General features: G+C 35.8%; 1 protein-coding gene across 6 annotated transcripts in view; it reads left to right on the forward strand.

Annotated features, from left to right (window-relative positions):
• Positions 1 to 13076, forward strand: part of LOC128222237 (uncharacterized) — a 66670-nt gene extending 53594 nt beyond the window's left edge. For 5 of the 6 annotated variants that reach the window (XM_052931183.1, XM_052931184.1, XM_052931185.1 and 2 more), the window contains 4 exons: positions 2677 to 2733; positions 3442 to 3916; positions 4185 to 5252; positions 6244 to 13076. In XM_052931183.1, coding sequence (XP_052787143.1) covers positions 2677 to 2733; positions 3442 to 3916; positions 4185 to 5252; positions 6244 to 6617 — 1974 coding nt within the window. In that variant the 3' untranslated portion in view covers positions 6618 to 13076. The remainder of the gene's footprint in view (positions 1 to 2676; positions 2734 to 3441; positions 3917 to 4184; positions 5253 to 6243) is intronic. The other variant, XR_008259104.1, reaches the window with a different exon arrangement.
• Positions 13077 to 13244: the final 168 nt, after the last annotated feature.

A 13244-nucleotide genomic window follows, 5' to 3' on the forward strand; every position in this document is an offset into this window, starting at 1 on the left:
AGTTTTTGCAATAAGAAGGTTCTATCAATTTTGTCAAATATTTTCTCCCAGTCCAGAAAGGCCACATAATTATAATTTCTTCTTTTTTCAAGCGTTTGTGTAATGCATGTAGAATAAAAATACAGTCGATTGTTGACTTGTCTTTTTGAAATCCAAATTAATTTTCGATAAACGTGTGTGTTTCCTTTGCCCATTTGGATAATCTATTAGAAAATAGAGTTGAGTATATTTTTGCAATTATGTTTATAAGCGTGGTTTCACGATAATGGGTAATGGTCAAGGTCACTGTTACAAAAATAGGAAAACGGTTGAAACTGAATACTAGTAACTTAAAAAAGGGATGACATATCTTAACCAAACTTGGTCTATAGGAAGAGTTTTTGGATACCCTTCATGGGATTGCGTTTGGGGTCAATATGGTGAAGGTCAAGGTTACTGTTACTAAAAATAGAAAGACGTTTGAAACTGAATAACTTTAGTTACGGTCCACATATCTTGACCCAACTAGGTATAATGGAGTTCATGGATACGCTTCATGTGATTGCGTTTGGGGTCAATAGGGGTAAGGTCTGGGTCCACATATCTTGACCAAATTTGGTACAAAGGAAGAGTTTATGGAGACCTGTCATAGGATTGTGTTTGGGGTCCTTAGGATTACGGTCACTGTTCCTAAAAATAGAAGAATGGTTGAAACTGAATAACCTTAGTCAGGGTTCACATATCTTGACCATACTTGGTCTATAGGAAGAGTTTATGGATAGGAAGAGTTTATGGATACCTTTCGTGGGATTGTTTTGGTGTCCCTAGATTCAAGGCCAAGCTCACTTTACTAAAAATAGAAAAAAGGTTGAAACTAAATAACTTTAGATAGGGTTGACATATCTTGACCCAACTTGGTATAACGGTATAGTTTATGGATACCTTACATGTGATTGCGTTTGGGGTCCCTATGATCAATGTCACTGTTACTAAAAAAGAGAAAAAAACAGACACAGGCTAAAGTTCTTCTGTCAATCATTGAAACCTGTTTTCGTCGCATTGCGGCGTTTCTTGTTAAGTCTTATATTGTTTTTAATGTATTTCCAAAACTATTTTGGGTATTTTTTTTGCTTGGTTTGCTTGCTCGGGAATTCTCAAAAACCTCAAGTTGTGTCTCATTGAGCAGTTTTCTAGGTCAAGCATTTTGCTTTTTAGCGTTTTTTTTTCTTCCTTTACCTTTTTCAATGTAGAATCAAGGGAACTATATTGTTTTTCAACTTTATTTACGGTTTCGCTGGCCGTTTTCAGTTCCTGTGAGTGTTTTTTTAAAGCCTTGGATTATAAATTTGCAGAATTTTTCCACTTCTGTGACTTTAATGTCCATATGTTTTACGTTTCCTTCTAAATCTGACATTTTTGCATTCATTAAAGAAAGTGTCTGTTCTATTTTAAACTTGGAAGGACGGACTTGAGTTCTTTTATGACGTCTAAAAGTTCGGAGGCCCATGGGGGTATACCGAGTTGTGGGGAGGGGTTCTGGGGGGCGGGTACTGTACTGTGACATGGGCGAAGATAGGTAGCCCGATGAATATGCTGGGGGTTCTTGGGGGTCTGAATGCCGTACACGGGCTGGGCGGGGGGCTGGGCAGCATAACTCATATTTGTATTCGTAGAACTGCTGTTCATGTCAACGTTCGTATTCCTAGTTAATGTTTTTGCAATCCCTTTTGTCAAAACCCTTATTTATTTATTTTCAATTTCTTTGTACTCCCCCTCCCCCAACACACTTTTTTCAGTTTGGACTGTATTGCCGACGTGGCATTCCAGTGGGAAGTTCGCTTATCTCTTGTTTTTCTCCTTTCCTTTTTGCCGAATTTTAGGTGGCATATATCACTAGTTAGCTATTCTCTGTTTTAGTGTCATTTTTTATTTTACTATAGTGATTTACTTTAAATAATCGAACAAATATTTTCCTCCATAATTTTCACCTGTTGCTCAAAGGGCGGTAACCAAAATGTATATACAATAGGGTTATTAGTACTGCGTTTTGATCCGGGAGATTGTATTCGACTCCAGTGTACTTTTGCAGATTTCGATTTTACGAGACTCAAGCCGAGTGAAATCATAATCTACAAATATCCACGAGAGTCGAATACGACATTCCGGCTGAAAACGCAGTGTTAATAACCGTTTTATTGTATACATTACTGGTTAGATCACTTCAAAGCCACATGTTTTCATAATAAATGCCTTTTTTACGACACACTATTTTGTTAATGACGTCATTTTAACCACGCGCAATGATATTTGTTATGACGTGACGTCACAAGAGTGGAATACGGCCATATTGCACTGGAGTGGAATACGGAAAACCGTATTTTGCGTATTGCGATTATGTATTGCGTGTGGATTCATGATGGGTATATAATAAATACAGATACAGTTCACGTTGGTTTCTCATCTGCCGATCAATTAAACTGAAGATTGAAAAACGCTGGCAAGAAGGGTGCTGCGACAAAATAAACGTTTTGTAGTGTTGTAATGGACTGTTTTAGGCCGCGGTTGAGGCAGTGCAAATTAAAAGTTTCTTTAATGCAAAAAGGCATTGTTATTGGACTAAGTTTAACTGCTTAATGGGCAATTTTATCTGCAAACCGTAGTAACATATATTATTATGATTTTTGTTGTTGTTTTCAGGACATTCGTTTTTTGTCATTACTGAGCCAATTCGACAAACTTATTTCTGAAGCAAAGGTTTGTCATTACACTGATTGTTAATTCAACTGACATTTACAATATGCATTTATTTCAAATTTAGCTTAAACCTATTATTATATTTGGTACATTTAGATCGTTGAAGTCCCCGCACTTAATTCTAAGTATATCAAACATGCATTTGAAGCCACTGCAGCAAGTCACTTAGCCAGTCGTTGTTTTTTGAAATTTTAACAAATATCTTAACTTAACACCACAACGTATAACTATGAATGCAACAAAAGCATATATACAGTGTATTTTGGCTTAATAATCAGATATCAACCAAAACGACACTAAAGGAGACACAACAACCATACCACATACGCATCGAAATAGCTTTATTGATAAATGATGAAATTACCGTTTAGAACGGTCAATAAAAATAGAAGTCCCTTAAACATTAATTTGTTGGGAGTAGACACAACACAACACCTAACAATTGTCCCAAAAGCTAACAACAAAGTATTTATTGTACTAATAAAGGTAGGCAGGGACATACTTGATGCAAAAAAACAACACATACAGTCTTTTTGTAAACACAATCAAGCAAATATGGCAACATATTTCGCATGCCAATTGTTTACAAATACGTACATTTTTTTCAATATTCCAGTAAGTTATCCCTTATTGAGTAACTATTAAAATTTATTGTGTTTTTATTTAGTCTTAAACCCATTTAATACATATATTTCAATCTCTTTACAGAGATACCATGTGAATTTCGTAGAAGAGTACATGCAAGCATTGTATAAAGAAAAAGATGCACTATTATTTCAAAAATACTTATCAGGATTACAAAGTGATGACGTTGAAATCGACGGAATCGATCACGAAGTCTGCTTCTTATGCGGTTCGAAGAAACGACAGGTTGTTGTTGAATGCTGCAAGAAGGAGATTGTATCAAAACAAAAGCGCTCTCTAGCGGCTCGACGTTACACTCTCTTAAAAACCATTGATGGAGTCCCCTCTGAGCAAAACGTGTATAAAGCAAAAAATCCGCAAGATTTCACTGTTGAGTTTCGGTCTGGAGAAGAAACAACAAATGCTTGCTTTAAGGAGACATTAACGTTTCAACCTGATTTCAAACGTTTGACGTTCGAAATTCCAAAGCAGAACGGTCCTGTTGATGTGACCATTCACTTGAATCAACCAGATGAATATCTTGAATTTCGATTACAAGGTTGGTCAAAAATGATCATAGCTTTATTTTTATATCACCATATACAAATGAATCTGCAGATTCAAAAAGCACGCCAAATGTTGATCATATCTTGAAATTGAAACTATCTGAAATGTTGCATTGTCATTTTTGATATTTAAGTTAAAACTACTTACGTGTATGTTTTATAGCGGGGTTCAAATTATATATTCTTTGTTGTGCTTACACTATTTATATTTGGTAAGAGTATGCATTACGTTGCAAACAGATTTAAACGTTCATCTTGCAGCAAAACATATCGACGTTGCAATTCTCGGCAAAAATGAAGAAGAATTGCAATCGTGGAAAGAGGAAGATTGTGCGAGGGATCTGATTGCAAAAGGGGTTCTCCCTCAACCAAACATTCTAAGGAGTTTATGCTCACACTATGGTCGAAAATCTGAAATTATAACGGACATCTGCACAAACATATGTGCTGTAATCCGATTAAGTTTAGACGAAAACCTGAACGGTGCCACTATCCATTTAATTTATCCAGCCTTTCAAGAAGAAGATGAATGTGCTATCATTTTCGTGATTCTGCTAGAGAGTGATCTAGATGCAATAGATGTTCAGTTTGGCTATCAATGTGAAATACTTTTAAAGAGAAATAATAGGCCTGAACTTCATTACGTTTCAGAAGAAACGCTGGAGAGAAAGATGACACTGCCACTTGAGCAACAGAAAAAACTTCAAGATACAATTTCGGAACACTGTGGACAGTTGTTTGAAGAACATAAACACTTAAGCATTATAACAACATCCGCAATAAAATCAAAAGGCTTTCTCAGACGTGGCTGCACAGAGATTACAAACATCACACCAGTTATTAGGTTTTGCGTCCGAGTAAAAGGATATATTCCCCTTAATGAAGACAAATTCAGCCCTGTGTACAATGGATTTTCAACGGACGTTATCGAAGGAGAGTTCATTCCTTTCGCTGGAAAGGCAACGGATCGATTGCAACAGTTACAATTAGGTTGCGAAATAAGTCGCAACTCGACCTTAGGAGGAACTCTTGGGGGATTCGCCTTGCACCCGACATATGGCTTCTGCGGTTTTACATGCGCACATGCTCTTTTATACCCAGAAGAAATGGACATATTGGTGAAGAAATTTATTATTGGTTACAACAACTGGCCAGGAAGTCATTCAAGAAGCATTTATCAGCCAAGAGCAGGCAATCAAGATGATGAAGCAGGCACTCTTGTTGAGGCTATTTACGATGCTGCATCCGGAATAGAAATAGCCTTTTTTAAGATTGAGAAATCGCGGGAACCGCGAGATGGGAAGTTTCCTAAAGATTACGAAAACAAAGGTGAGGTCTTTATATATATGTAAACATAAATACACATTGCAACGTACATCCGACTGAAATCGAACCCAGGACACTCGCTCTGCAGGCGGACACGCGTCGATACACTATAACGGCTTGTCGATTAGCGAGCAACTGTGATGCACTGTTACAAAACTTATACAGGAAGAGTTTATGGACAAAATTGGTTATCATGGTTCCCATCGGTATTATCTTATAGTTGTCTTAAACATATGAAATCGGACAAGACAATCCGCTTTGGTTCGTCACACATACATCTCTTGTTGTCGCCATTATAGAGTATACAATTACTCTTTCATGAATAATCAAGCATAACACAATTTTGTCCCCTGTTTCTTAAACAATACCATTCAGTGAACCTGTAAACTATATTTATAACTTAATTATATAAACTGGTTAATCTCTGTAACACGGGGAAAACGAATTTTTACAACGGTTTTTGCTTCCCCATCGAAACTCCAGTGACCTATAAAAATGAGTTTATTACCTACGACCTAACAAACAGAGCAAATTTGAAGCTATATACATGTATAATATCCGGTAACACTTCCATTTCACTTAATATTCGTACTTTGTCATCGGGGTTTAGTATCTAGGTCACAACAATTGAATTGATCAACGTCTCAAAAAACGTCCAGGTGTGACTACGTCATCAAAGAGAATGTTGAGTGGGCCTTTGGAAGCTACACGGTAACACCATTTACAACGGGTTGTATCGTTATGTTACAATGTCACTGGCATATCTCAGTGAAATAATCAGGCTTGTGAGGTCGTGAGGCAAAAATAACAGACAAAATACAAAGCTCGCATTATTTTAATGTTTACAAGTGTATACCAATGTGACATTGGACATACTTCATTGTTCCTCCTGGAAAACTATTATTATTTATGTTTGTTTTGTTTTTGTATGAGAAGCTACCCGTATAATTATAATTGATGGTATGTATTAAAACTACATATATTTTGTTCTCAGATACAAATTATCGTTATGAAGAGGGACAATGTGCAAGTGATTTCACGAAGAAAGAGGCGTTTTGGAAATTTGGGTGCGCATCAAATGCAACACGAGGATTTCTCGTTCGACCAGAAACTGCCTGGTGCAGGTTTAATTGCGGTCTATACCTTGCAAATATGTTCACCGTTAGCGGTGAGTTTGCGTGTAAGGGTGATTCTGGGGCTCTAGTGTTCCGTGATGGGGATCCTATAAGAATGAAATGCGTGGGTATTGTTGAAGGTGGTCAAGATGGTGAAGATGGTCATTATTTTATTTATGTTTCACAAATACTGCCAATACTTCAATATTTGGATACCAACAATTTGTTTGACTTTAGATTGTTGCGCAAGTAACAAACGCTGATTGGATTGAATATCATTCGAAGTGAATGCACAACTAGTGCGTTACAAATTGTTTACATTGTATTTTACTTGATACGTAATGTATTTGTAATACGGTGGATTATTAGCTTTATGGTAACAAAGCCTTATAACCACGCCCTAGGGTAGTAGCGTTCTTAAAATCTCAATCAACGGCTCAGGTTTCAGAGATCTTTTTTACGTTAATATAATTCACAGCTATGAAACTAAATGAATGTAAACTTAAGCATACAATACACGAGTACACAATTAAAACACGATATTATGTTAACATTGAGATATTCCTCATAATACCTATTCAAGTGGCCGAAATATTACATAACGTATTGTTGGTTGACAATCAATGGAGTGAATACATCACCCGAAATATTAAAATACAACTTGTTACAAAAATCTTAAACAAGTGAGTTCATAAATATAACTCATAATATTAACATGCAGCGTTATATCACCATCTTGATATTTAGAAATAACTAAACAATTACATGTCAAACTAATTTAAATAATACTGCTCAAATTATTACAATTTCACTTCTTATCAAAATACACTAAAACTCTAAAAGTATAAATAAATTCAAATTATACATTCTAAAACTAGTTGACTTATCTTCAATTACTTTTCCCTCAAATTTTAAATTCACAAACCTATCGAATATGGTTCAAAACTTGGAATGGAATTATCCAGATCACTTGAATCCAGGTCACGTGCAATCTTCGTCTTCAATAAGTGTTCACACAAAATAACCGAAAAACTGAAAAGAATGTCTATAAACAAATATTGCTAAGCATACACAAGATTGAAATTGTAATTAATAATCATAAAACGGCAATCTATTCCGAAACATTTTCATGACTTCCGTCACTCAATCTCACATACCTACTTACCAATACTCCTGAGCTTATTTTAGTGTGCAACGCATGGAACCTGGCATCATATGAGCTGCTGTCCATTCCATATATCACGTAACTGCTTTTTTCTCAGGATCTCTTCTTGTCCTTTCGGAACTTCGGATGCGGAAACTGTCTTTATCTCATCTTCTTTGTGGTTAACGGAACGTCCTCAAGTGTTGAATTCAACGTCTCGTTGCTGAAAGTACCTTCAACAACGGTCTGTTCAGCTTCATCTATGTTCTCATATATCTAAGGACCTCTTAATTCTGCTTCGGCAACATCACTGTTGTCCACTTCAACTTCGACCTTTCCAATGTCCTCATAAATCCACTCATGTTCTCAAGATCAGACTGAAACTGAAGAGCTTCTCTTTTCTCATCATCTGTATCATCTATGTGTAACACATCCATCTCAATTTATTTATTTGTCTTATGCACCGACACACGGGTGTCCCCGTGAACATATGCATGTGGGACATAAATCATAACATCATCATTTGGACTGCATTCTCTGGATGTATCCTTTTGCTATCTCTGTTCTGTTTTCTCAATCTTCTATTCTATGACACTATCATCTCTCACCCGTAGGCTCAATGATGGTTCCGTTGCAGGGTCCTAGCCCTTCCGGTACAGTTACCTTCTTAATTTTACACCGGTACTTCTTCGTTATGTCCTCACAACGTGTTAACCTCATATTCAAACTTGTCACTTAGATTGTGTTTTCATTCTTCCCTAGCCAAAATATTCACTATTACCTGATCTCCCCGCTCAGGTACAACTTATTGTTCACTCTTTTTTTACCATCTTGCTCTTCTATTCTATACAGAACACCTCTTGACGTGTTTCCAATTCTTCTGCATTTTTGTACCTTATTTAGTGAAGTCATTTTCTGTTATATCTATCTTTCATCGCAAATCTCCATTTTTCCATCACGGTGTCCACTATATTCTTCCTTCTGATTCCCCTTTACTCTTCTTGGGCCATTGGGGTACTGGTGATTTCAGTAGCTTCTACTTTGTTTAAATTTATAGTGGACAGAGTGTATATGTATAGTGCATACAATTTGCTCTTACTGCATCTCTATCTAACTTCAATATCTCTTCAGTTGCATTCCACTCCTGTTTCATGAACACTATCTTCTCATATGGGTACCGACTGAGTGTATATGCGTCTCCATTCTTGGCTCCATTTCGGTTTCTAACTTCAAAAACATAATCTGCCAGTGCAGCTGCCCATATTTGGCTTGTAGCAGCAAGGTTGGATAAAGAGAGTTTATGAGTCAGTGTCAGTATATACCATGAAATGATTTTCTGTCAAATAATCCAAAATGTTTGAAGTCCACTTAAACGCCAAAAATTATACTCTGTATAACTCTTCTCAGTTTACCTAATTGCCCTGCCTTTATCATACCATTGTTGACATAGTACTGCTGGCATTTCAAAGGGCTTACTAAATTCCGGGTAGGCGGGTGTTGATTGGCTCGTCAATAGCTCTTTATAGTCTTGAAATGATGGTATCCACTTTTCCTATTCATTGTAGTGAAGTGTAAGCAGTCAAACATCTTTTCTATTTTAGGAAAACCGTAGGCAACTTTTCGTTTAGCATCGTGTAATTCACACGTCGCTTTTTATTGTTCTTTATTATCAAAACTACGGATGAAACCCATGGCAACATTGATGGCCGTATGATGCCACATGACAGCAAAATGTGACCTGACTCTACTATAGCAGGTGGTATCCGCCGTCGACGTTGCCTGGTATAGGATTAATCAATTCAATTCCGTCTGCCGTCATCCGTATCGCTTGTGCTAAAAATATCACGATGGTGTAAAAGTAAGTTATTCTGTTCTTCATTAAGTAAATGATCTTCATATATCTTTAGCTCTTCAGCTATCTTCCTTCTCTACTGATCTATGTCTACTCCTTCCATCTTTTTTAAAACTTTAGTGTCAGTGACTGTTACTGGTTGCCTTTGTTGAAATATTTATGGGAATGATTCAAAATGAAAATTGTAACTTTATTGGCATCTGCATGTGAATAGTGTATGACGCTATGTGAAACTCTCAAGCAATCTGGAAGGCTGGACCTATTAGTACCACAAACAATGGCTGCCGTAGGCTTGTGATCAATCTTCTGGTCAATTCTACCCAATGATGTCCATGTTGTGTTTGAATTCAATGTCAACTTGTGTGGTATAGCACATCTTATGATTCACAACCTTTTCTAGTTTTTTTAAAAATATTTTCTCTAGTCACTATAGTCCTAAAGCAGGAGAACCAGGGAAATTAAAGCTTAGCTATCTGTAAATATCAGCAAAATTTCTGTCTTCAGTCGTCCTGAATTTCTTGCAAAATGATGGTCACTAATGAATGGTTTTGAACTCGAACCTTTTGTTTCGGGTGATATCAAAAATGATGCTGTTTGCATCTTACGTTATTGGATTTCTGATTTCTATGTCATCTACTTCAACTTCAATTTATCCTGAGTATGGAAGCAAAGTTCTACCTGCAAATTCAATTTTAAAATTTCAGATTTGAATTTAATTCATTTTTTTAGTGTTATGTTCGCTTCACCTTCTGGTATAGAACCATCCGTAATGTCCTTTGTGCCCTGGTCCGGCCAATCAAACAAGGCACCTATGCGTTTAAAGTCTCTATATGAACCGCCCGTGAGTATGCTGCTCTGCATTCCTTCACATTAAGATCATGGCCATCACACCTGTGACAACAAACGATGTAATTGTTGGTTCTTATTTGGCGCCATGGTTTGTAAGTTCCTCGGCCTCTATCGCTAACTATGTGTAAACTTCCCGACTGTCTTAAATATCTCCCGCTTCCATAACAGCAGGGTTGATATTGTTGCTGTTTGTGTGCATGAGGTCCCGCTGCTGTTGTTGTTGCTGCTGCAATTTGTCAATCTTATTGTTGAGCTGTTTGTTCTTTTCCAAAGTGTCATATAGTTTCTTACTCATATTCTCAAGTCTGTTTTATGTGACTGAGAGTTCTGTGCCGCATGACAAGTATTTTTGTACTTCCGTCTGATTGGTCAGGCTTTTCATTTCAGCTTTAAGTTTCCTAAACTCAATCTTAAACCTATCATAATCTTTGATGGTTTAACTCATGAATTGAGCAACTGGTTGAAGATCAATTCTCAATCCTTGTAGTAATAGTAAAATTAATTATTTCAGTAAATGTCATCTCCCTGTTGTACAACTTTAAGTTCCACTCCTTATGCAAATAAATCCTGAAGCTTGGATGCATATATGTTTACGTGATCCAATCCTTAAGAGCAGAAATACAATTTCCTTATAAAAACTCCTTTGATTTAATATTCCCTAAATTGCCATTCATTAATCTCCTAACAGTATCATTAGCAGTCTCCACAACACTCGTTATAATGCCTAAAAGTATTTGTTTATCGTTAAAAGTCTTCTTTTGACTAGGGAATCAATTTCAAACCTGTACGCATCACAAGATGCTTATCCTTTCTTTTATTCACCAGAAACAATGACACTTTCGGAAAGTGGAACGATTTCCCGGGCGCTGGGTCTGATTGCTGTTGCTGGGCTGGAGCACTGTCTTCGTGTATTCCGTCAAAACTTCTTTAAACCTTCTGGGCAACTCACACCTAGTTCTAATTTCAGTTCTTGAAATGCTTTAAATATATGCAATGCCTCTTCAAAGTCATATTCATTTACTTATTAACGAATTTTCCCAATACTCTGTACCGACTGATATTCCTAAATTATCCTTTTCAAGGAACATATGTAGTGTTTGATTAACTTGAATCATCATATAAGTTCAAAGTTCAAATCAATATCAATTACTAGCACACACTGACCACTTAACTGCTCAATACCGCAAATTAATCATAAGCAAATTATCTCATATCAAATATCAATTCAAAAGCATCAACTGAATTGGTATATAAATTAAAAAATACCCTTAATAACTACTGAATGGCATCGGTAAGGCAATAAACAAATAATCACTAATGCATGCAGTTGATTGTCAATAATCAATATAACACAATACAAACATCCGAAATAAACTAAGTGGAAAAAACAAATTTAAATTCGAAATCATATTTTTTTAAAGAAATGTCTAAACACTTAAGTCAGCCTTAAAGAAAAAGGTCACTAAATAATCAAAGTTTTTACCTCGAGCGAACATGTGTATCTAGCATTGAATGTGCGTACGAGGGTTTTTCTCAACCTTAAGTATTCTGACTAAAGAGTAAGTCTACATGATACTAAAAGTAAATTGACCGTGCATTCATGTATGTTTACACATGAGCAGTAGATAAGCTTATCCTATTATCAATTCAATGAAATTTGGAATGTAAACAGTCAAGATGATAGCTGTAGTGACTAAGTAGTGAGAAATGAATGCTAAAGTACACATTCAGACAATAAGTGAAGTGCCATCACCAAATCATGAGAAAGATTCAGTTATGCATGCATATGACCACACTCTGTCAATCTTACAAGATCTCATATGAAAAAAATCACTTCTGCAGCTATGACAAATGAACAAGAATAGTTGCAGAATCAACTTTGGCCACTAGAGTATATGGATAACTGGATAAAAGTCCTTAATCACAAAATCACAGCTTCTACAATTCACATTTGCTGTATATAATGTTTGCCTTTAACACTATATAAAACGCAGCAAAACAGTAAAATATTTCAACTGTGCAGAGGAGTAAGGGTTCAATCCTTTTTGCAACTTTACAATGTCATTGTAAATCAGATAAAATATGCCTTGTAGTAGGTAAAGACGTTGGTTATTTAACTGACTTGTTAATGCATTTGATTTGTGGCACTATTATAATAGTTCAAAATCACTGTGGTGAATTATGTTTGATTTTACTAGTCGTTAATGTGCATGATTCAGGTCACTATTACAATAAGTCAAAATTACTGTTGTGAATTATGTTTAATTGTACTAGTTGCTAATACGCATGATTGACGTCTTTTTTATTGTAGCTCAAAATCACTGTTGATTGTATTAGTTGTTAATGCGCATAATACATCTCACTATAATAGTAGCTCAAAATCACTGTGGTGACGGACAATGGCTTATAAATTATCTGTATGCGTACGAAAGCTTTTTGTTAGGGCGATTGTTTAAACTTTGAATGTTCAATATTAAAGCAATTGATTGCTCATGCTCACCTTATTTGATAATGTCCATATACTATATTATAGTTCAGTTTATATAATTATTACCCGTACATAAACCATGTGTGTGTTAATATGTTTGCTTACAAATACAATGTACGAACTTTGTACAACCCATCAATATATATACATATATATGTGTGTGTGTGTGTGTGTGTGTGTGTGTGTGTGTGTGTGTGGTTACGAAGATAATATACATTGTAGAATTCTAAATAAAGTATCAGTTCTGTTCTGTGTTAAGATAAGCTATCGTAGTATTCTTAGCTGATGTTTTTCGTACGTATGATTTATTGAATATCTAAATATGTTTGATATTAAAATGTGTTATCTGACTCCAAATAAAATAATAAGTCCAACAAAACTTTTCCGTGATGTAAAACTCGTCTGTGAATTCTAAAGGTTGGGGCAATTAGAAAGAATATGATGGTTCCCATTCTTATTAATAATTAAAATCAGTACAGTCGAGGGTAATAATTCCGAAAATGAGATGATCAATTCATTGAACATGACAACACGCTAAATGTAGTTA

The sequence above is a fragment of the Mya arenaria genome, chromosome 16 (assembly GCF_026914265.1).
Source record: "Mya arenaria isolate MELC-2E11 chromosome 16, ASM2691426v1".
Lineage (NCBI taxonomy): Eukaryota > Metazoa > Mollusca > Bivalvia > Myida > Myidae > Mya > Mya arenaria.